Source organism: Pleurodeles waltl, chromosome 4_2 (genome assembly GCF_031143425.1).
Source record: "Pleurodeles waltl isolate 20211129_DDA chromosome 4_2, aPleWal1.hap1.20221129, whole genome shotgun sequence".
Classification (NCBI taxonomy): Eukaryota; Metazoa; Chordata; class Amphibia; order Caudata; family Salamandridae; genus Pleurodeles; species Pleurodeles waltl.
In genome coordinates this window covers 155,664,811-155,686,559 of record NC_090443.1, presented here as the reverse complement: position 1 = coordinate 155,686,559, position 21,749 = coordinate 155,664,811, and the positions used below count along the sequence as shown (strand labels likewise).

At 44.5% G+C, this 21,749-nt stretch overlaps 1 protein-coding gene across 2 annotated transcripts in view; it reads left to right on the top strand.

Annotated features, from left to right (window-relative positions):
* ITGA5 (integrin subunit alpha 5) overlaps nucleotides 1-21,749 on the top strand; it is a 346,712-nt gene that overhangs the window by 305,239 nt on the left and 19,724 nt on the right. For both annotated transcript variants that reach the window (XM_069231024.1, XM_069231023.1), the window contains 5 exons: nucleotides 222-380; nucleotides 4,753-4,854; nucleotides 10,543-10,662; nucleotides 20,940-21,041; nucleotides 21,456-21,578. In XM_069231024.1, coding sequence (XP_069087125.1) covers nucleotides 222-380; nucleotides 4,753-4,854; nucleotides 10,543-10,662; nucleotides 20,940-21,041; nucleotides 21,456-21,578 — 606 coding nt within the window. The remainder of the gene's footprint in view (nucleotides 1-221; nucleotides 381-4,752; nucleotides 4,855-10,542; nucleotides 10,663-20,939; nucleotides 21,042-21,455; nucleotides 21,579-21,749) is intronic.

The following is a 21,749-nucleotide window of genomic DNA, read 5'->3' as shown; positions in this document are numbered from 1 at the left end:
ACCAATCAAATGTGATTTTAGCGTCGAATGATCTTGCACAAGATCAGTTTTCTGTTATGTCTTCACAAATGGCACTTTAGAAATATTTTGTGATTTTGAATGCCTGTTTTTATTATACAGATTAGCAGTGTTCTTTTTTGGGGAAATGTTGATTGCTTCAGCTGGTATGAGTTCCGGACATATAATAATACTTGGTAGCAATCTGTCTCTTCTGCTTCTAGCTTGTGAACAATGGCCCAAGCACCATCAGCCACGGTTTTGTGGATCTGCATTGTCCAATGAAATTCCATAACGAGTTTGCCCTGTATGTTATGGGATATTCAGGGAAAGGTCTCGGCAACTGCACGTCCAACTTTCCAGTCAACCCCCTCAACTACCTGGTAAGATGTAGGATAAATTAACAATAATTAATCTTGCTTTGTTTATTGTGCAAATAAACTTTTCACCACCTTCATAAACGGGGAAGAACTTATAATGACAAACCTATACCTAAGTGTTTTAGATGGGTGCTAGAAAAGCAGTTGCTTTTTGAGTTTAGCAGTTATGAGTAGGCGAAAGAATGTAAAACAAGAATTCTGGTACATATGGTCGGAAGAGAGGTCTTAAAAGCAACTGTAGACCGTTGTTATATGGTAGCTTCGACTGTTGGATAACAACATACTGCTGTTAGTGTGCTAAAAGCACCAACCACTCTCAGGTGGTTCGTTTTGATGCTTCTTCTTAAATTCATATTTTTTCGCAATTTAGACTTGCACATTTGCCTCACTTTTTCAGCTGGATTAAATTTTTTCACTATACTTTATCTTGTTGTTTAAGGGATACATTTTTGCACAAATTGATTTGTTTATTCAAATAAATTCCCCTTTTGCCTTGCTTTCCGCAAAAAAGTTATGTTGTAACTTGGAGTGATTGGCCATTTGCTTCAAAGCAAATTTGAGTGGGAAGTATTACTACTGTAACAAACCACCCGTAGCTTCCAGTGTTGTATCCAGTGGAAGGGGTTCAACCCTTGAATTTCCTGTGAGAATCAAAAACCGAGTACAACTCACCCTGCAGACTGCAACACTGGATACAACAGATATCTCTTCCCTTTGCAATGTCTGTTGGGGATGGTGTTGGAAAAAGGCCGATCTCAGATGGGCCAATACTTCACTTCCTCTATCACCATTCAAAGCATCTTGCTGAGTACCTGCCCATAAAATTTGTTAATGCCCTTGATAGCTTGCTGTAGGAGGCTGGCCTGGTTTGTAGTGGGTACCTTGGGTACTTTCACCTTATACCAGGTCCAGTTATCCCTTATTAGTGAAAGGTAGTAGTGTTCTAGCAGTTTAGGCTGATAGAGGTAGCTATAGCAGCTTAGGCATGTGAACTAGGAGATATGCAAAGCTCCTGCAATACCATTTATAGTTACACAGTACTTGTATACAACTAAAGACAATACTCTGTGTTACCAAAAATAAAGGTATTTATTTGGGTGACTCTGTACCAAAAATATCTTAGAGACAATACTCCTTCAGGAGGTAATAATTATACATAATATATACACTATACACCAAAATTAGACAAGTAAATAGTCATAGAACAATGCAAACAATAGGAATGCAATGGGAGAAAATAGGCCTAGGGGCATCACAAATCATATACTAAGAAAGTGGAATGCGAATCACAAATTCCCCCCTAGACAAGTTTAGTGTGTTCAGAATCGCTGGGAGAGTAACAATACAGTAAAGGTAAGTAAATTACCCCACCCCAGAGCCCACAAAAGCAGGTGTAAAGTAGTGCAGGTTTCCTTAGGACACACTACACATCATAATTGGGATTTTGCATCAGCCAACCAAGTCTGCAAAGAACAACTGCTGGATTCCTGGACCTGAAGACCTGCAAAGGAAGGGGACCAAGTCCAGAAGTCGAAAGAAGTTCCAGGAAGGACAGGAGCCCCTGCCAACCCAGAAGAGGGTGCAAAAGAAGAGTCCACGGTTAGTCAAAGACTGCAGAAATGCACCCTAGGAAGATGCCAGCGGGTTCCTGCATGATGCAAAGGGTGTCCCACAATGTGAAGATCACTGCAGACGTGATTTCATGTTGGAAGTCACCAACAAGCCTTGGCTACGACAAAAGTGTGTTTTGCGTCAAAATGGCTCTGGATGGACCCAGGAGGGACCTGGGGGGTCTCAACTCTGTGTGGGGAGGAAGAGGGGACTCTCAGCACTTTAGAGAGCCCTCAGGATGCCAGCCAGCATCCCTGAAGGTCCCAGGACACGGTGACAAAGGAGGTGCAAAACGCAGTGGGTGCATCACAACAAAGGAAGGTCCCACGCCGCCGGAGGACAACTCAGCGAGTTGAACGTCTCAAGATAGAGTGCTGGGGACCTGGGCCTGGCTTTGCATGTAGGAATTTTGCTAACAGCGCACAGAGGCCTCAGGAGGTGAAGAAGACGCAGTACACAGGGATACCGTCCCTCTCTGGGAAGGCAAGGTCTTACCTCCTCCAAATTGCGTCAGCAGGAACTCAGGACAGTCTGTCAATGATGTCCACCCCCTGTGTCCTTAGGAGCACACTTGTCGCTGTGAGAGGAGTCCAAGGGTATTGGTCGTCGTCTTTGAAGGTGCCTGCTTGGAGCAGGGGAGTGACTCCATCACGCCACAGGAGATTTCTTCTGTCCTTCTGGTGCAGGATGAAGACCGGGAGTCCTCAGAGCAAGCACACTGTGGAAACTGTTACAGTTGCTGACCTGGAGCTGAAGTTGCTGAAGAAAAGTATCTCTGGTGGATACTTTGTTTCAGTTAGAAGTGTTTCTTGGAGCAGGCTGCAGTTGATCAGAGGTCAGAGGAAGCTGAAGTTGTTGCAGAGGATTCCTGAAGGAAACTTGCAAGCAGAATCTGAAGAGAACCCACAGGAGAGACCCTAAATAGCCCTGAGAGTGGGGGGTTTGCTACCTTATCTGCTAAGGACCTATCAGGAGCGGTCTCTGACTTCACCTGCTGGCACTGGCCACTCCGAGCCCTCCAGAGTGTACCAACACCTTGCAATGCAAGATGGCTGAAGTCTGGGGCACAATGGAGGAGCTCTGGTGATGGACAGGGGGGTGTTCACTCCCCTTTGTCCATTTTCACACCAGAGCGGTGGAGAAAGGGGTCCCTGAACAGGTGTAGACTGGCTTATGCAAGGAGGGCACCATATGTGCCCTTCAAAGCATTTCCAGAGGCTGGGGGACCTATTTCCAAAGGGAGAGGGTGTAACACCCTGCTCTCAGAGGAAATGCTTTGTTCTGCCTTCCTGGGACTGGGCTGCCCAGACCCCAGGAGGGCAGAACCTTGTCTGTGGGATGGCAGAAGCTGTAGCTGCAGTGCAAGCCTCAGAGAGCTGGTTTAGCAGTACTGGGGGTCCATGATGGAGCCCCCAGGATGCATGGAATTGGCTCCCCAATACCAGATTTGGAATGGGGGGGTGGGGACAGTTCATGATCTTGGACATGTTACATTGCCATATTCAGAGTTACCATTGTGAAGCTACATATAGGTATTGACCTATATGTAGTGCATGCGTGTAATGGCGTCCCTGCACTCACAAAGTCCGGGGAAATGGCCCTGAACTATGTGGGGGTACCTTTGCTAGTGCAAGGGTGCCCTCACACTTAGTAACTTTGCACCTAACCTTCAGCAAGTGAAGGTTAGACATATAGGTGACTTATAAGTTACTTAAGCGTAGTGAAAATGGCTGTGAAATAACGTGGGCCTTATGTCACACAGGCTGCAATGGCAGCCCTATGCAAGGGTTTGTCTGAGCTCCCTATGGGTGGCAAGAGAAATGCTGCAGCCCATATGGATCTCCAATGCCCTGGGTACTTAGGTACCATATACTAGGGACTTATAAGGGGGGGGTCCAGTGTGCCAATTGAAATTGGTAAATGAAGGCACTAGCCTGCAGTGACCAATTTAAAAGCAGAGCGAGCATAAGCACTGAGGTTCTGATTAGCAGAGCCTCAGTGACACAGTTAGGCACCACACAGACACACGCGTTAGGCCATAAACTATGAGCACTGGGGCCCTAACCAGCAGGATTCCAGTGAGACAGACAAAAACATACATACATACATACATACATACATACATACATACATACATACAGGTAAAAATGGGGGTAACATGCCAAGGAAGATGGTACTTCCCTACCCTTGCTCTTTGACAGCGAATCGTTCTTGTAATGGAATAAGAGCAACAATTTCTATGGCTTTTCTGCAGAAGTTCTTTTATGTGTTTTTAAGCTCTTAAATGCCTCTTCACCCTTGATTTCTGATTTCATCAAGTTATTAGTAGATTCAGTGGGGCGCTTGCGAAGAGTTCATCAATCTGAGTTATTTAATCTGCCCTGTTTGATTGCCTTCTCGGAAAGCATATGTGTGCTTTTTTCAAAACAGAGAACGTATGATCGTGGGATGTTGATCATGGTGTGCATAAGACCACTACTGTTCTTCTTTAATGAGAGAGATAGAAGAGGGCCTTACTGGCTTGACTTAACTGCTGAACTTAAGTAATTGTTCACAATTTATTTTATGTTCCTATCTGTAATCTTACAGAAGCTAGCACCCCTGGTTCATTTGAGATAGAAGTCGTATTACATGTACGTTAAAGGACACAGTTTGTCTTTTTAATTTACTCATTCAATTTACTGCATTGCAAACAAGCTCTGCATGTTAACATATGTGGAGGATATGGTGTTGTGCCTCTTTAACAAGTATTTTTTTCATGCAGTATTCTCCTACTGAGCAGTCACTGACGCTTGCTTCCAGCTCAGAGCATCACATCCAGCGGCGGGAAGTGAGCCGCAGCCAAGCTGGATCACATCACACACTGGTATGTATCTTCATTGGAGGAAATACTCTTAATTTGGGAGATATCCAATGGGAGAGCTAAAGGGTGATAAATGACTGGTCACAGATCACAAGAATCTGCTTACCAAGACCCAGGATTGTAATACATCGGTGATGGGCTGCAGCCTTAGCCTGTACTTTGGTGCTTGGAATACCTAATGAAAATACACATTCTTTGGAAGAACGTTTGTCACTAAAATACATTGGACAGGGTGTAGTTGAGCTTCTCCTACACGGAGTGGAGTGGAGTGCTTGAGAAAGAGTTCATCAGTTAGCGTTTGTCTGGTTGAAAACAAATAGCCTGAAAATTGTATCATTGATTTCAGTAGGGCAGGGTGATGCACAGTCAATTACCCCAGTGTACCCTCCTCCGAAATCGGAAGTATGATTTCAGAGAGGACCTGCTTGTTTTAATTGAGGTACAGCTTCACTGCTGCATTCTGTTTCCCACCTGTCTGGTGCCTATTGCAGGATGGCCTAAAAGCAGTACGTTTTCCAGCACTACCGGTTGTGCAGGACAAGTCACCAAAGGGTCTATGGAATGCTCTTCGTGAAAGATTCACTCTACACAGTAAATGTAACAAAGAGCGCCGGAAGATGTTAATGTATAGTGTGAACTTGGCAAAGGGCATTGGAGTACTTTATAAGGGAATGAGACTACTTGTAAATATTTTCTAGGCACGAGGAACAGTGGTTTGCACAGACTCATAGAATGTTCGGCTGAGGATGGGATGTAAAGCTTAATCTCCAGTTCCAAGGTTTGCCGCTCTAGTCGCAGGACCACATCTCCCCACTTGCACTGAAATTCCATAGCCTGGAGCACCAGGAGAATTTCAACTTGTTCTTGAGCCGACGTAGGTGGGGGAGAAAAGCTGAACTGGGTGCATAGCCTCAGGTCCCTCTCTTTTCATGTGCAATATTGTTTTGTTACTGAAGACTGCACTCTGCAATGTTTAATTTCTCAGAATAGTTGTAAGAGAAATTACTCCATGAGCGTCCAGCTCAGAAATTGTGAACCTGCGTGACCTGGTCCCGTGGCCAGCGCGTGTAATGGCGTCGGTGAGAGGCTGCGAGCAGGGGGCCACACGCGATGGCTTTATAACCTGCATTACTCCTTCAGACAAACAAACGTTAAAACTGCAGGGAATGTAGCGCGTTTGTAGAGTTCGCGGCCTTTCCCTCCTTGTCCATCTGGAATTGCCTGGCCTAATGTGACGTACACTTAAGCAGAGAGGCAGTAACCTCCCTACTTTCTCGCATGAGTTGCAGCCAATGCGTATTCTGTATCGCTTCCTGTGGACGTGCAGTTCGCCACAGAATACCTGTCTATTAGGGCAAATTCAGGTCTGACTAACAGGAGCGGAACTCTCGGCCAGAGGTAGGTTTCCTGGAATTAGTTTAATGAGGCAGCAAGGGGAGGTCTCCCTGGAAACAGTTCGGATTCTTGTTTTCTGTCTTGAGTCCTGCGGTGCCGCTTCTGTTCCCAGAACAGTCTCCCCCAAGGGGTCCGTCATGCCGGTAATACGGCGGGGGGGATACTAGGTGGCGACGAGTTCTCCCTGCTCTTCTTTGAGTGTTCCTGCAGTAAACCCTTCTAAGGGTGCTGCGTGCATGTGGATATTGTGCATATTTGCAAGTTCACCAACATGAAGCTATTGCAAAGTCGGGTAAAACCAAGAAATTCAAACCGAAGTTTACAAAGGATGGAAATGGAAAAAGCCCAAATGGGTCTCAACCATTCTCCTTCTGCCTCAGGATTTGATTATATTGGGGGCCATCTACTCGCAGATGATGATGGCACAATAAAAGGGTTACAGGATTAACGTGAGAACTTTTCGCAGCAAAGAATAAAACCAACTTCCAAAAAGGGGCACAGACTTTGAGAAAGTATGGAGACCAATAATCCTAATAACTGAATGTGAATTTGCAAAGCACACATTCGCCAAGAAGGTATCTTGGTGCTAAAATAACAGGGGTTTATTGTTTCACCACTCAGCGGTACTCGTTATGTCGACCGCAGAAAGACTGAGTGGACCTGCCAACATTAAAAACTTTGACCAAGGGTCAGATGTAATTTCTTGGAAGTGAATGCATTAGTCCACTGAGCATCAGACCGGGTAAAGTTTGTGGCAAAACAAAAGCTGGAAAAATAATGCTTGGTCCCCGATTAGAAGTTAGCCGGAATTTGGAGCATGGGCAAGAAGATTGTGCCTTGTTTCCGACACAAAATTCGAGCAAATTGTGCCTACAGTGTGGGTGATAACTACTGGGACTCGGGAAAGCTGTCTCCTTTTGTTAATCCCTAATGTTGGGATCAAATCTGCAGGCATTTGCAACCTGCTTAGAAATGATTGAATATGTCAATGGGGAAGGCCAGTTGAAATTGAGATGTGGGGGTTGGGTAATCAAAGCAGGGTTGGAGCAGTCGAGACGGTGTAGGTAGGGGCAGTTTGCTCCAAAAACATTGTGGGATGTCACTCATCCACACACTCTACTGTTGGCCTGTGGCTGTCGTTCAGTGCTGGAGGGGGCTTATGTCTGGCCTGTTGTGAGAGCCTAGTCCTCCGTCCCTGGCCTTAGCCTTTGCTTTAGGGCTGTGGAAGTGCGGTGTGTGCACTCAAACATGGGAATGTTGCTTGTGAAGTGGGAGAGCAAGTGGTCCATGGAAGGCTTGGTACTGGCTAGGGCAGTGTTGTATACTGCGCCAGACGGTTGTAATGCAGCGGTCAGGCGAGTATCAGGTTATGCTCCAGCAGCTGTTTAACATCCACACCGACAAAACATATTCCAGTGTCTCCCAACCAAAAATTGTCCGATTCGGGGTTTTCAGTCCAGGCATTTGCGGACTTGATAATTCTGGTCCGAGGCACACCACACACTCATGATAGTGAAGTGGTGGAATTCCACCTGGAGTGATCTCTTTGGTTGGAATTCCACCTCTTGAAATCTGGGCCTAAATCTTGCTACATTACATAAAATCCTTGAGACTTTTGTCGGCATGGAGGTTCTTACCAGCAGTCAGTAAATGTATTGGTGGACTATGCAACACGCAGAAGTAAATGGCATGATGTGTTTTGCTCGCCTTGTGTAAAGGCTTTCACAACGTGAAGTCTGTTATTTGTGGTGTTCCATGGACGCGCCAATGAGGTTACACTGGTAGCGGCAGGTGAAAGTGATGCGTACTGAATTATTTAAAAAAAAAAAAAAAAACAGGTCTTGCGACTCTGGGCAAGTCAAGCCCCAGTGAAGGACCGAACAGCTTTGGGATGCGAGCGTTTGATGATCTAATCTAGCTAAAGACACTGTCTGAGAAGTCTCTGAATCCAGTACCTGCTAAAGGGAATGACCTTGAGTTATGGGATTCCATGTACTACACTTCTGAGCTCGACACCCTTAGTCATGTCTATATTAGAGGTATGCGAAATTGTGCAGTTACTTAGAATGCAGATTTGTTGTTTGGCGCTGTATTTTCACAAGGAGTGCACCCTCATGTCCGTTTTGGATGAGAGGGTGGATTTTGCACAAAAAATAGTGCCAAAAAGAAAAAAGCACCACTAACAGCCTCTTGCATTCTGTCTTACCTTTTTGTTCCTGTGCGTTTGTGATAACGTTTTTACTGGGAACAGCATATAATTACGTAATGTAGTGTAATTTGGGAATTTTGAATGAAAAGAATAATGAAGGGCGTCACACAAATTTCAACCTAGCCTTATCTGTATACGCCTGCAGCCAGCTTTGGCTCTCATTATGCAATCATTAGGTTTTGGATAAAATATATATATTTACAACGAGTGAGAGGCCTTGAATCCTATGAGCCTGATTGTTAAATCCCGGCTTGCAAAATGGCGCCATGAACTAGAAGGTTGTGGAATAGAAGAAACATTTGTTAACTTGAGATCGGTCGCACATCCATTCGCATGTTTTGCATACACCTGCCATCAAGTGGTGAGATCAGAATAGTTATAATAAAATGGTGGATGCATTCTCAGAAGAGAAGTATGATCGCGAGACCATGGTGATGTCAGCTGGACTTGGCTCTGTTTAAAGTGATTTTTGTTGACATCATTCACCTGGTCCAGAAGAAAGGCTTAGTCCACGCCCCACTGTCAGTTTCTTTAAAAACTTAAGGGATGGTTTTTGCTACTCACCGAAAAGCGCTTCGACGCCTTGTCAGGGGTAGCAAGCGCTATATAAATACGATTACAATACAATACAATACTTCTCCACAAACCATCTGCTTGATGCCACCCTTATTCAGTTTCACAATTGGTCTTTGTAGTTTCTGACGTCACGCCCTTTTAAAACGGCGAATAAAGGCACTGAGCTGCATCTGATATCCCCTTCTGGCTTCCATACTATTTTAAGATGACAATATTTCTAACCATAACACATCATTGTCCTACTTTTAATAATTGTTGGTGAACCCGAGGTCCCCCTGGGCCAGAATGTGTGCTAGACCCCCACGGTATATGTTCGCAGAGTCGCCTCAGTTCATGAGAATTCCAGAGCTTCCCTATACCTGGAGCTCAGTTGCCCCTGCCGTTGTGCTAGGAGCCCACTTGCCCCTGTGATTGTTCCCGGAGCCAGTGGTCTCCTATGATTTTGCCTGGAGCCCGTTTGTACCTGTCGTGTCCAGAGCACACTTGCACTTTTTATTGGGTCCGGATCCCACCTGCCCCAGTGATTGTGTTAGGGGTCCACTTACTCCAATGATAGAGACTGCACCCCTTATGCCCCCATGTGACTGCCCAGAGTCAGTGTTGCCTGGGAGCCCCCTTCCACCTTGGACTGTGTCGAAGGCCCTTGACCTTATGATGTCGACCGGAAAACCGTGCCCCTTCAAGTTTGGGGAGCCCTTAGTACCGCCGTGAGGGTGGCTGGAGGACCTAGTCCCCCGAGCACGTATGGGAGCCCCTTTGAGTGTGCCTAGAGGCCGTTGCCCCCTTCCTTTGTGTCGCCAGCTCCCTTTAGTTGGAAAAGAGCAACACCTGTTTTTTTTAAGGGTGAAGCGAGTGTTTCTACGGTGGTGTGTGGCTGTGTAGTCTATAAATGCCCAATTATGCAAGTCTTTACCGGAGTTACTGCTAACATCAGTGGTTTCTTTCAAAGGACATCTTCAGAAACGCACGCGACCTGCTTCTTTGAAGAATCACTTGTGAAGTTTGAAGCTATGACCTTTCTGTTTTGAACTGTCGGGTCTTTCTTTGTTCTCCGCTAAGAGGGGAGACTGAGTAATTTTTAGTTCAGTGATGCAGTTTAAAACATCTTCCATTTTTGAAGATAAGGAATGTCGAGCACACACAGTCCGCTCATTTTACTGCCTATCGTAGCAACAAAACAGGGTTATGGTCGGTCATTGTCCGTATTTTACTATTGTAACATTCCTCGTAAACTTTTCTGTTATATATAGTTTATATTTTCTTCTATTACTGTCACTGGATTGTAGTTATATATATTTTCTACCCGTTTGTGAAGCACTTTTCAAGTAAATAATTTATTTTTGGTATACAACGTAGGTAAGAAAATCTCTAATCCATTCACAAATTCTTAATCAAAACCCCTCATTTGAAAAGACAATCTTGTTTTTTAGCTTTTGAACTGTTGCATGTCATTTGCAGTCTGATTGCCCAAGTTTCTGTTAAACTGACCACCTTTGATTGGGTCCCCACAGAGATGCTCTCAGCCGAAGGTTGAGTGCTTCAGACTGCGCTGTCATGTGGAAGCACTGGAGAAACAGCAGCGGGCTATACTCACTGTCGACTTCCGGATTATGGCTGAAACCTTTTTGAATGTGAGTACTTTGTCCCCAGTCTGGTTTCCTTAAGTGAAAAGTTAATCCTGCCAACAAGATAAGTTTAACAATTTGTTTAGATTTGCAGTATGAAGGAAGTTAAAAGCTTCTGCGTCTTGTGCGTTCTGGACTATTTAGCGTTTAAAAATGCCATCACACCCAGAGGCATAGCTTCGGGGGGAAAGCGGTGTTTGGGGTGTTACATCCCCCTAATATATGCTGTTTCTGATAAGTAGTTGGGTGCAGGTGCTTTCAAGTCGGATATGGTGAGATGTGTTGGCTTTCACCATGAGTTTTTACACACAGACAAAAGTACGCACGCACACACACTCATCTCTGTTTAAAAAGTCCTCAAAATGTTGGTTTTTTATAAATATTGTGTTTTATCTCTTAGTACTCCTACTTATCCGCATTCCTCTCCCTTTACACTTCCCCTTAGGCCCCTCTCATGCACCCCGCTTGTCATAAAATGTATTTTAACATTATGTGCCAGCCTGATTGATGGAACATCTGAATCTCACCCCGCCCCCTAATCTTACTGACACTTTGTCTTTCATACTTGCTCCTCGTCGGTTAGAATGTTGATGCTGTGGTATTGCTGTAAGTGACACTCAGAACTTACTGCATGAATGTTTGAATACGGGAATTTGTTAAATTAAATTCAAAGAGGTGGGCACTCCGGAAGCGGTGGCAGCAGCCCCTCTAGCTCAGAGTTCTTTTTAGGCCTCGCCTGCAGACTGCTTTAGCTGTCTGTGTTCTAAGACTATTTTCGTCATATTTGAGTCAGCCCATTGCTTACCATTTCATGTCTATCATGGTAGTCTCATTTACCTGCTTCTTATTTGAGTGCTTTCCCTCCACTTGTGTTTGTCCTTCCCTTAGGGCTTAGCTTCTTTACAATCCCTTTGATTAGATGACTTGTACCTTTCCACTGCTTACATTATAATAACTTTTTTCTGTTTCGTCCAGCACTCCATGACATTCGCCTTGTTTTCTTACTCTCTCATGTACTGCTTTCTCACTCAGACCCCCTTTGCACTGTTCGTATTGCCTCCACAGATCTTCTATTTCCTGCACCCCTCCTGACCTTTCATTTTATTTTGCACCCTCCCATATCAAAATAACTTCATTGTCCTCCTTCCCCATGCCCACTCCGGCGCTCACAATTGTGTCTGCACCTCCATTAAAAAAAATATATATGTATATATTTGCTAGTAGTCTGTTCCTTTCTCTTAAATGTGATTTTACTAAATTTTCCAGTTTTAATTTATCACTCCAAAAACTGGCATCCACTTTCTTGGAAGAGTAAATTAAGTTAAGTTCAAAGAAAAAAGTGTATGATTCCTACATGTGCGTGTCTAGTGACTCATGCACATATGTAAATCTTCCTGCTGCAGCTTTATGAGGTCGACGGCTCAAGCGCTTTAACCTGTTTTAAGTATTGTGGGCTTTTATCCACACCAATCACTTTAACTCGTTCATGGGCTTGTCTTTCAAAAATCACTTCATGTCATTGGTAATTACGTTTGTCCCGCTTTGAGGCTGTTTTTGTCGCGCCTTGCAGGCTGCCACTCTTAAATAGATTATTGCACAATTGCCGATGTACTTCAGCATGGGAGAACTTTCTTTTGTCTCTCCTTCGTGCTGCATGGCAGATATGGTGCTCGCAACATGAACAGGCACAACAGCATAAACTTGATCAGTGGTTTTGGAGTGCTGGTCATATTGTTAACAGTTACCTAATCAGTCATATCTTGTGGCTCTCCCCTTAAAACACTTGAAATTGGTGAATGTTTTACTAAAACAGAAATCCTCATAGTGAAAGCGGCTCTCCCAGCACAGTTGGAGAGCCGATACTACAATACACACTGCACTTGGGAAAGTCGTCCCATAATGCTGTGCAGGCATTCTTTTTCAAAACCTCTTTGCTCATAACACAGCCTGTGGAGGTCCTAGGGCAATGGGACAATCACCAAAATGTTCACTGTAGGAAGTTGGCTCTGTATGTGCTATTTCAAAGTAAGGAATAGCATGCACAGAGTCCAAGGGTTCCCCTTAGAGGTAAAATAGTGGTAAAAAGAGATAATACTAATGCTCTATCTTGTGGTAGTGTGGTCGAGCAGTAGGCTTATCCAAGGAGTAGTGTTAAGCATTTGTTGTACATACATATAGACAATAAATGAGGTACACACACTCAGAGACAAATCCAGCCAATAGGTTTTTGTATAGAAAAATATCTTTTCTTAGTTTATTTTAAGAACCACAGGTTCAAATTCTACATGTAATATCTCATTCGAAAGGTATTGCAGGTAAGTACTTTAGGAACTTTAAATCATAAAAATTGCATGTATACTTTTCAAGTTATTGACAAATAGCTGTTTTAAAAGTGGACACAGTGCAATTTTCACAGTTCCTGGGGGAGGTAAGTTTTTGTTAGTTTTACCAGGTAAGTAAGACACTTACAGGGTTCAGTTCTTGGTCCAAGGTAGCCCACCGTTGGGGGTTCAGAGCAACCCCAAAGTCACCACACCAGCAGCTCAGGGCCGGTCAGGTGCAGAGTTCAAAGTGGTGCCCAAAACACATAGGCTAGAATGGAGAGAAGAGGGTGTCCCGGTTCCGGTCTGCTTGCAGGTAAGCACCCGCGTCTTCGGAGGGCAGACCAGGGGGGTTTTGTAGGGCACCGGGGGGGACACAAGCCCACACAGAAATTTCACCCTCAGCAGCGCGGGGGCGGCCGGGTGCAGTGTAGAAACAAGCGTCGGGTTCGCAATGTTAGTCTATGAGAGATCTCGGGATCTCTTCAGCGCTGCAGGCAGGCAAGGGGGGGGATTCCTCGGGGAAACCTCCACTTGGGCAAGGGAGAGGGACTCCTGGGGGTCACTTCTCCAGTGAAAGTCCGGTCCTTCAGGTCCTGGGGGCTGCGGGTGCAGGGTCTCTCCCAGGCGTCGGGACTTTGGATTCAAAGAGTCGCGGTCAGGGGAAGCCTCGGGATTCCCTCTGCAGGCGGCGCTGTGGGGGCTCAGGGGGGACAGGTTTTGGTACTCACAGTATCAGAGTAGTCCTGGGGTCCCTCCTGAGGTGTTGGATCTCCACCAGCCGAGTCGGGGTCGCCGGGTGCAGTGTTGCAAGTCTCACGCTTCTTGCGGGGAGCTTGCAGGGTTCTTTCAAGGCTGCTGGAAACAAAGTTGCAGCCTTTCTTGGAGCAGGTCCGCTGTCCTCGGGAGTTTCTTGTCTTTTCGAAGCAGGGGCAGTCCTCAGAGGATGTCGAGGTCGCTGGTCCCTTTGGAAGGCGTCGCTGGAGCAGGATCTTCGGAAGGCAGGAGACAGGCCGGTGAGTTTCTGGAGCCAAGGCAGTTGTCGTCTTCTGGTCTTCCTCTGCAGGGGTTTTCAGCTAGGCAGTCCTTCTTCTTGTAGTTGCAGGAATCTCATTTTCTAGGGTTCAGGGTAGCCCTTAAATACTAAATTTAAGGGCGTGTTTAGGTCTGGGGGGTTAGTAGCCAATGGCTACTAGCCCTGAGGGTGGGTACACCCTCTTTGTGCCTCCTCCCAAGGGGAGGGGGTCACAATCCTAACCCTATTGGGGGAATCCTCCATCTGCAAGATGGAGGATTTCTAAAAAGTCAGTCACCTCAGCTCAGGACACCTTAGGGGCTGTCCTGACTGGCCAGTGACTCCTCCTTGTTGCTTTCTTTGTTCCCTCCAGCCTTGCCGCCAAAAGTGGGGGCCGTGGCCGGAGGGGGCGGGCAACTCCACTAAGCTGGAGTGCCCTGCTGGGCTGTGACAAAGGGGTGAGCCTTTGAGGCTCACCGCCAGGTGTTACAGCTCCTGCCTGGGGGAGGTGTTAGCATCTCCACCCAGTGCAGGCTTTGTTACTGGCCTCAGAGTGACAAAGGCACTCTCCCCATGGGGCCAGCAACATGTCTCTGGTGTGGCAGGCTGCTGGAACTAGTCAGCCTACACAGACAGTCGGTTAAGTTTCAGGGGGCACCTCTAAGGTGCCCTCTGGGGTGTGTTTTGCAATAAAATGTACACTGGCATCAGTGTGCATTTATTGTGCTGAGAAGTTTGATACCAAACTTCCCAGTTTTCAGTGTAGCCATTATGGTGCTGTGGAGTTCGTGTAAAACAGACTCCCAGACCATATACTCTTATGGCTACCCTGCACTTACAATGTCTAAGGTATTGCTTAGACACTGTAGGGGCACAGTGCTCATGCACTGGTACCCTCACCTATGGTATAGTGCACCCTGCCTTAGGGCTGTAAGGCCTGCTAGAGGGGTGTCTTACCTATACTGCATAGGCAGTGAGAGGCTGGCATGGCACCCTGAGGGGAGTGCCATGTCGACTTACTCATTTTGTTCTCACTAGCACACACAGGCTTGTAAGCAGTGTGTCTGTGCTGAGTGAGGGGTCTCTAGGGTGGCATAAGACATGCTGCAGCCCTTAGAGACCTTCCTTGGCATCAGGGCCCTTGGTACTAGAAGTACCAGTTACAAGGGACTTATCTGAATGCCAGGGTGTGCCAATTGTGGATACAATGGTACATTTTAGGTGAAGGAACACTGGTGCTGGGGCCTGGTTAGCAGGGTCCCAGCACACTTCTCAGTCAAGTCAGCATCAGTATCAGGCAAAAAGTGGGGGGTAACTGCAACAGGGAGCCATTTCTTTACATTCACAACATGCTATTTCTGTCTACGCCATCGTAGGGTCCCCAAACTAGGTTAGTGGGGGATCCCAAAATAAAAACCTCCAACCACCGTTGTGACTCTTTAACCTTTCTAATGGCTGGAATGTTTGTTTTACAGCTTGAGAGTAGGTTGTGATTTAAGGGCCTTCTTTGTAATATCTTTGCTATCAGCCTGTTAGCCCTGAATATGTGTAATGTACTATGCCATCTAGGGTCTAAATAAATGGTTGCACTGCATTACGTTCTGGCATTTATTTCGTGTGGTTATGCCCTCTAAGAGCTAACTATACAGTTCTATGATCATGTTTCCGACAAATGCTATTTTCATTGTGGGGTCCTCTAGGGGCCGTTCTAACCATTAGTTACATCAACATATTAAAATGTTCATTGCACAGAAACTTGTCCCGTAATGCTTTGCAGGGCAATATTTGTACAAAACATTTTAGCTCCAAACTCGTCCTGTGGTGGTCCCAGGTCAGCTGGGCCACCTTCATAACACACTCTGTCTACATAATCTCTGGGCCCCCACACTAGGTTAGTAGGGACCCCAAGATAATAACCCCTTCTACCATTCAGCATGTTAAGATTTCTCATGGTTACAAACTTTGTTTTAAAGTTCGGAAGTTTTGTTTTAAATGCCTTGTTATCGTTGCAGTAGGCCTGCGACCCTTACAAATGCTCTCTTGGGGCGAAGTATATGGTTACACTGCATTACACACTCTGGTCTTTTTTTTTCATGGGGCTATACCCTTTTAGGGCTGACAATATGGTTACATGGCCATGTTTCTTACACATTATATTTTTGTTATGGTGCCCTCTAGGGTTTGTTTTGAACATTACTGTCTAGTGCCAAAAGTTTATTTCTGATAAAAGTTTATATAATTGTATATGTTTAAATAATCTCTTGTTATTACAGTTATGACCGTAATTCAGGCCAACTTAACATCCTTATTACGCTATGACTGTGTGAACACTCTTGATCTGTTTGGGTGACCCTTCTAGGTTATTTCTTTTTGTTACTCCTCAGTGGCTGACTTGTGTCTTTTTGGGGGGGAATTGTGTTAGCTAGCCAGCAACTCTGATGGTGAGGTGGTGAAGTAGTAGTCTATTAATTAGTATGGCAGATTTAAATTAGGATGCTAGATGGCAACATTTTCATTTTTTGCTGCAGATAGACGAAGAACGTAAAAGTTATTTAGTTCTATGCAGGGCTGCTGGAAATATATGGCAGGAAAAGAAGAAATTATAAGGCAGGGTTGACCAATTTATGTGGCAAGAAAAGTCCAGTTATGAATATACAATCCCAAACCCTCTAACTCAAGCAAATGCGAGACCTATTGCATTGCAAATGCTTGTTATTTTCTTGTCCAATGTAGTACTGCACAGGAAATTAAGTATTTTGTGGAGAACATCTGCAAAAAATCATTGCCAAAGCCATTGAGAGGCTTTGCCAATGCTTGTTAGTCGAGAAGCCCTTTCTGCTAACATCACATTTTGTTTTGTAATTGCACTTACAAAGTGCACACAACTTTAGATGGAGCTGCGCATCCTTTGTATTCTTAGAGCATCTCTCATTTGGTATGAACAGGGCCACCATAATTATGCAACACTATTGACTAAATTGTTGTCAAGAAAAGGCAAATTATGCAGCGTAATGCGTCACCTTTTGTGTTAGTATTACTTCATTATTTTGCATTACTACCTTAAAAAACAAATACAGCAATAAGCTTCTGAAAAACAAGATGATCAGTCAAACTTTGCAGAGGGCCTTCCACTGTTAAGGAACTTTGTTCTTTTCGAGATAAATTGATTTATTTAAATGTACAGATTATGAATCAGATGATGGCTCATGTGGCACATGCATTACAAATCCATAATTATAGAAAGACACAGAATCTCATTATTCTGGGGGCCCTGGGTATGAGTAATGATTAGTGCACCAACATACTTAAAGATCAGAGTGGAGGCAGGTTTTTGAGACTTGAAATCATTGGCCAGTATAATGTTTGCGTCCTGATTCCTGGGCAACTGTGAATAGTTTGAATAAGAAGTCACAATGCTGAACATCTAATAGCTGCCATCGGGATTAAAAAAATCGTATTTTTTCCTCAGTCGGAAGGCTCCTCTTGTTCATGCTCTGTTGTGCTTACAAAGAGGTAGCAATACTTCAGTAAGCCTTGTGGAAAGATTTCACCAAATTCAGACAAGAGCGTACATATGTAAGCTCAGCAACACTGAGAATTTCAAACAGTGACCACTATTCATTAACCCGAGACAGAATTAAGTCTAAAAAGTGAGGCACAAGCAATGATGTGTTCAAAATGATAAGCAATGTTATTTGAACGTAATTGCCATGAGACTGTTTCTGAAGACATGCTTGTAATCAGGTATTCCACAAATGTTTGGAGCCAATGAGAGTTTTATGAACTTCAAGACAAGGAGCGACTCTATCAAACATATTATAGTACAGACCTAACTGTAAATGTAACACGTGTTTACAAAGTGTGACGGTATTACTTCTGTATGAGATATTTAGACTAACTTGCAATGTAATGGCAACATAAAGTAAACTCCTTAATGGAGTTATTTGGCATAGTCATTTGAAAGGCAGAAATTCCCCTTTCATCGAGTGAGATCTTAGACCTTCCTATAACTATAATTTGGCACATTGGCCCTGCATTGAGAACACTATAAAACAGTTAACAAATGACCTGACTGACCCAAACATCATTTTTGTGCAGCATAGCTCAGATGCAGCAGCATCGCCTCATTAAATCTTCTTCATTTCAGGCCTCAACTGAAAAAGTTAATCAGATATTTGAGGCTCACAGAAGCTTTGTGTTGGTGACCTTGGTCTGTAACGATTGTTGAAAGATTTTGAGGCTGTGTGTGGGTACAGATCTCCCATGCTGCCAAGACCACTATCGATATCTCCAGTATCTGGTACTTGGGTTGGAGCAAAATCACTTAGTAGGCTTTGTAACTGCGATATTTCTATTATATTTAACATGCAATAGCCACCTTTCTCATGTACCCCAATTTTGCTTCTGACCTCATCCCACTCTGTTCCTTTCTCTCTTCTCCACTCAACAGCTTTGTGTCTTCACCCACCTAGCCGGCTTCTGTTGCCTTCCTTCCTCTCCTCACCTGTGTCTCTACCCTCCTTACCAGGTCTACCGTCCACTGCCCTTTACCCGCTGTCCTTCTCCCTGACTATACAAATCCAAAGGCTTCTTAACTGCTTGCCCTGTTCTTTTATAATGTTGCAGGCTTTTCCAAAGTGCTTTTTAGGTCAAGTCTAGGCAGTGCTCATGCGCTGTCTGCAAGACATGCTGTGTTCAGTCTATGGGCTTTAACCACGCCCACTATTGCCATTCGTTCTTTGTTGTGCTGGTCTTAAATGGTTCATTTTTATTGGTGCATTCTTCGAAATGCCGCTCCTTTGTGTGCTTAGTTCCCTCACAGGCTATTTTACTAAGTGAACATTTTTGTTGGCAATCATACTACGTTCACGTGTGTACACGCTTCCTCCTGTTACAGCGTGTGATGGCCCCTCCTCCTGGCGGAGCGTTGCAACCTTAGTGTTCTTTCGGTTGTTCATAGCAGTGTGTTCACATCACACCATTGAAAACACTGTTTAGAAAGGTGCAGAAGGTTTCGGGTTTAGTTTGTCTTTGTGTCTCTGCTCTGGTATACTTAGTTGATGTTTTACAAGCCAATTATCCCTCCTTTGCTGTTTTAGAAATAATTGGCTCTGTGTGCTTGCTTCTCTGGTCCCAGTGATAATTCATCATTCTTAGTCCTGTAGACAGTGCTACAGCTGGTTCACTGGTCCTAGTGGTCATTTCTCATGCTAAGTCCTCTAGACAGTGTGCTGCAGCTGCATCTCTGGTCCCAGCGGTAATTTCCCATTCTTAGTTCTGTAGGGAGTGCTGCAAGCTACTTCTCTGGTCCCTTTGGTAATTCCTCATCCCAAGTCCTCTAGGCACTGCTGCTAGCTGCTTCTCTGATCCCAGTGGTAATTCCTTATTCTTAGTCCTGTAGGCAATGCTGCAGCTGCTTCTCTTGTCCAAGTGGTAGTTCCTCGTTCTAAGTCCTCTAAACAGTGCTGCAGCTGCTTCTCTGTTAGTCGGTAACTCCTCCATTCTAAGTCCTCTGGGCAGTGCTGCAACTGTGTTTCTGTTCCCAGTGGTAATTCCCCATTGTTAGTCCTCGTCCTATAGACAGTACTGCAGCTGCGTCTCTGTTCATACATCCACTGCACTCCAAACCAAAACACAGGTAAAAGACATTGTAATTTACAGCGCCATTAGATCAAACTCTCTCAAATGCGAGACCTACTGCATTACAAATGTTTGTTTGACCTAGACTGCTATTGTCTGTGAGGCCAAATGTTTCTAAACGATGGATGAACAACCACTTATTAAGTCATTTGTGATATTAAGGTGCTTTTTAATTGGCTTAGCTCCAACAGAGGTTAATTTACAGATCTATGGGACAATTACAGTGAACGCGTTTTCACCTTTAACTGCTGTTTTGAGCAACAAAGACTTGTAAGTTAGAAGAAGGCCAAGGGTGGAAAGGAACATACTTGAGATGCTTGTACACCAGAAAAGTTGTATTTCTCGATGATGAAGCTAATGAGTGAAATTATTTATCTTAGTCAGTGCAGTACAGAGTGACTGAATTAAAGCGCTTTGAAAAATAGCCAAGGTGCCACATTCCTGATCACTTGCAGTTGTTAAAAGTTGTTGGAAGAGATGTTTGTATGACAAAAATATGGGATTTGCTATTATTGAGTTGGGAAGTGAGGAGGGCTTGCAATACCAACATCATTTTAGACATAGTTGACAGTTCTTAAGGACTTTAAGGTAAGGAAAGCAGATGGCAGAAACCACAAATGTGTGCCCCCTAAAACCGAGGCACTTCATTATTACGGCCAGTAAAGTCAAATAAAGGCCATTTGGTAAGAAAAGTACCCTCAGGTTCTTCTTGCCATCAGCAATCCTCTCACTTTGGGCCCTTGACTGCTTGTCCTCTCCCTTCCTCCCTAATGGGGAGGTGAAAGGTGTTCTGTAGTACAGCTAGGTTAGGTGGCTCCCTATATAGAGAATGATATGGCAGACTTTGGCGTTCACATTAATGAGGTCCACTAGTCTTTAGATAAACATCAACAAGGGGCTCGATATTAAGATAGTCGTCTTTCTTTTGGCCTCACTAACTTGCCCACTGAAGTCTTTTTCAGCTTACCACTCATTTTACTTTTACATATTTCTGTTCTGTGACTTCTTCTAGCACATTTCAGCAGCAGAATTATGTTATGTTTTTGATGATGAAATCGGCCATGCTAGTCACATTACCAATGGAGAACTTTCTAAAATTTGTTTGCAATGATATTTTCATCAAGGAAATGTGAGTGTGGAATGTGGACCCAATACAGTCTGTTTCCTATCTCTTTTTTTATGCATCTGAATTACTTTAGCTCTGATTTCTTTAACTTTGTGCACACATTTAATACGCTTTTCTCATAAGCTCTCAGGAGCCTCTACAATTCAAGTTTTCAGAAGTGTAAACTGTGCTTCCTTTCCAGAGAGAGAACCAGGCATTTTCACTACAGTGTGACGCAGCCTACCAGATGCAAGGCATGCCGTATCGGATCCTACCTAGGCAATACCCGGGAGGCACACATCAGGCAAGTACTTTGCAGCATGGTGTAACCCAGTATAGTCTTATGTAAAGGAATGGATCAAGAAGTATCTAAAATGTAGCCAAATGAAGTCACTGATGCAACTACTTAGGCCCATATTTGTGGGAAAGTGGCGCATTGCAGCTCAGCAAGTCACCTGCTGCGCTGCTCTGCATCGCTGGGAAAGGGCAGGAATATACAGTGTGTAAGGCATAAGGCCCATTCCAGTCCTTTCCCCCTGTACTGGTGAACAGTAGGCTGCCTAACACCAATGCAGGCACCCTTGCACCAAGGTGCAAGGGTGCCTTCATTTCTTGCTGGATTGTTTTTGTGCAGGGGGGAATCCAGGCCGCATGGCAGACAGCGGTGCATTATGGATGTATAGTCTACTAACCAAATTGTCTTCTCTTATTTTCACAGGTCAATACTACTATATATTGGGCCAAACCAGAGAGCAGTTATGGGGTTCCTCTCTGGATAATAATCCTGGCCATTCTTCTTGGGCTGTTGCTTCTGGCGTTGCTAATTTATGTGCTGTACAAAGTAAGTACTTAGCAATTGTTTGAGTATCAGTGTATGTGCATGGTAGGTGCAAACACCTTGCACTCCATAGAAAATGGTTGTAAGCCACTGCTAAAGAGCCTATGGTCATCCATAGTGCAGAGTGCATAGCAAGTATGGAATACGATAACACCCTTGACATTACTCAAATGC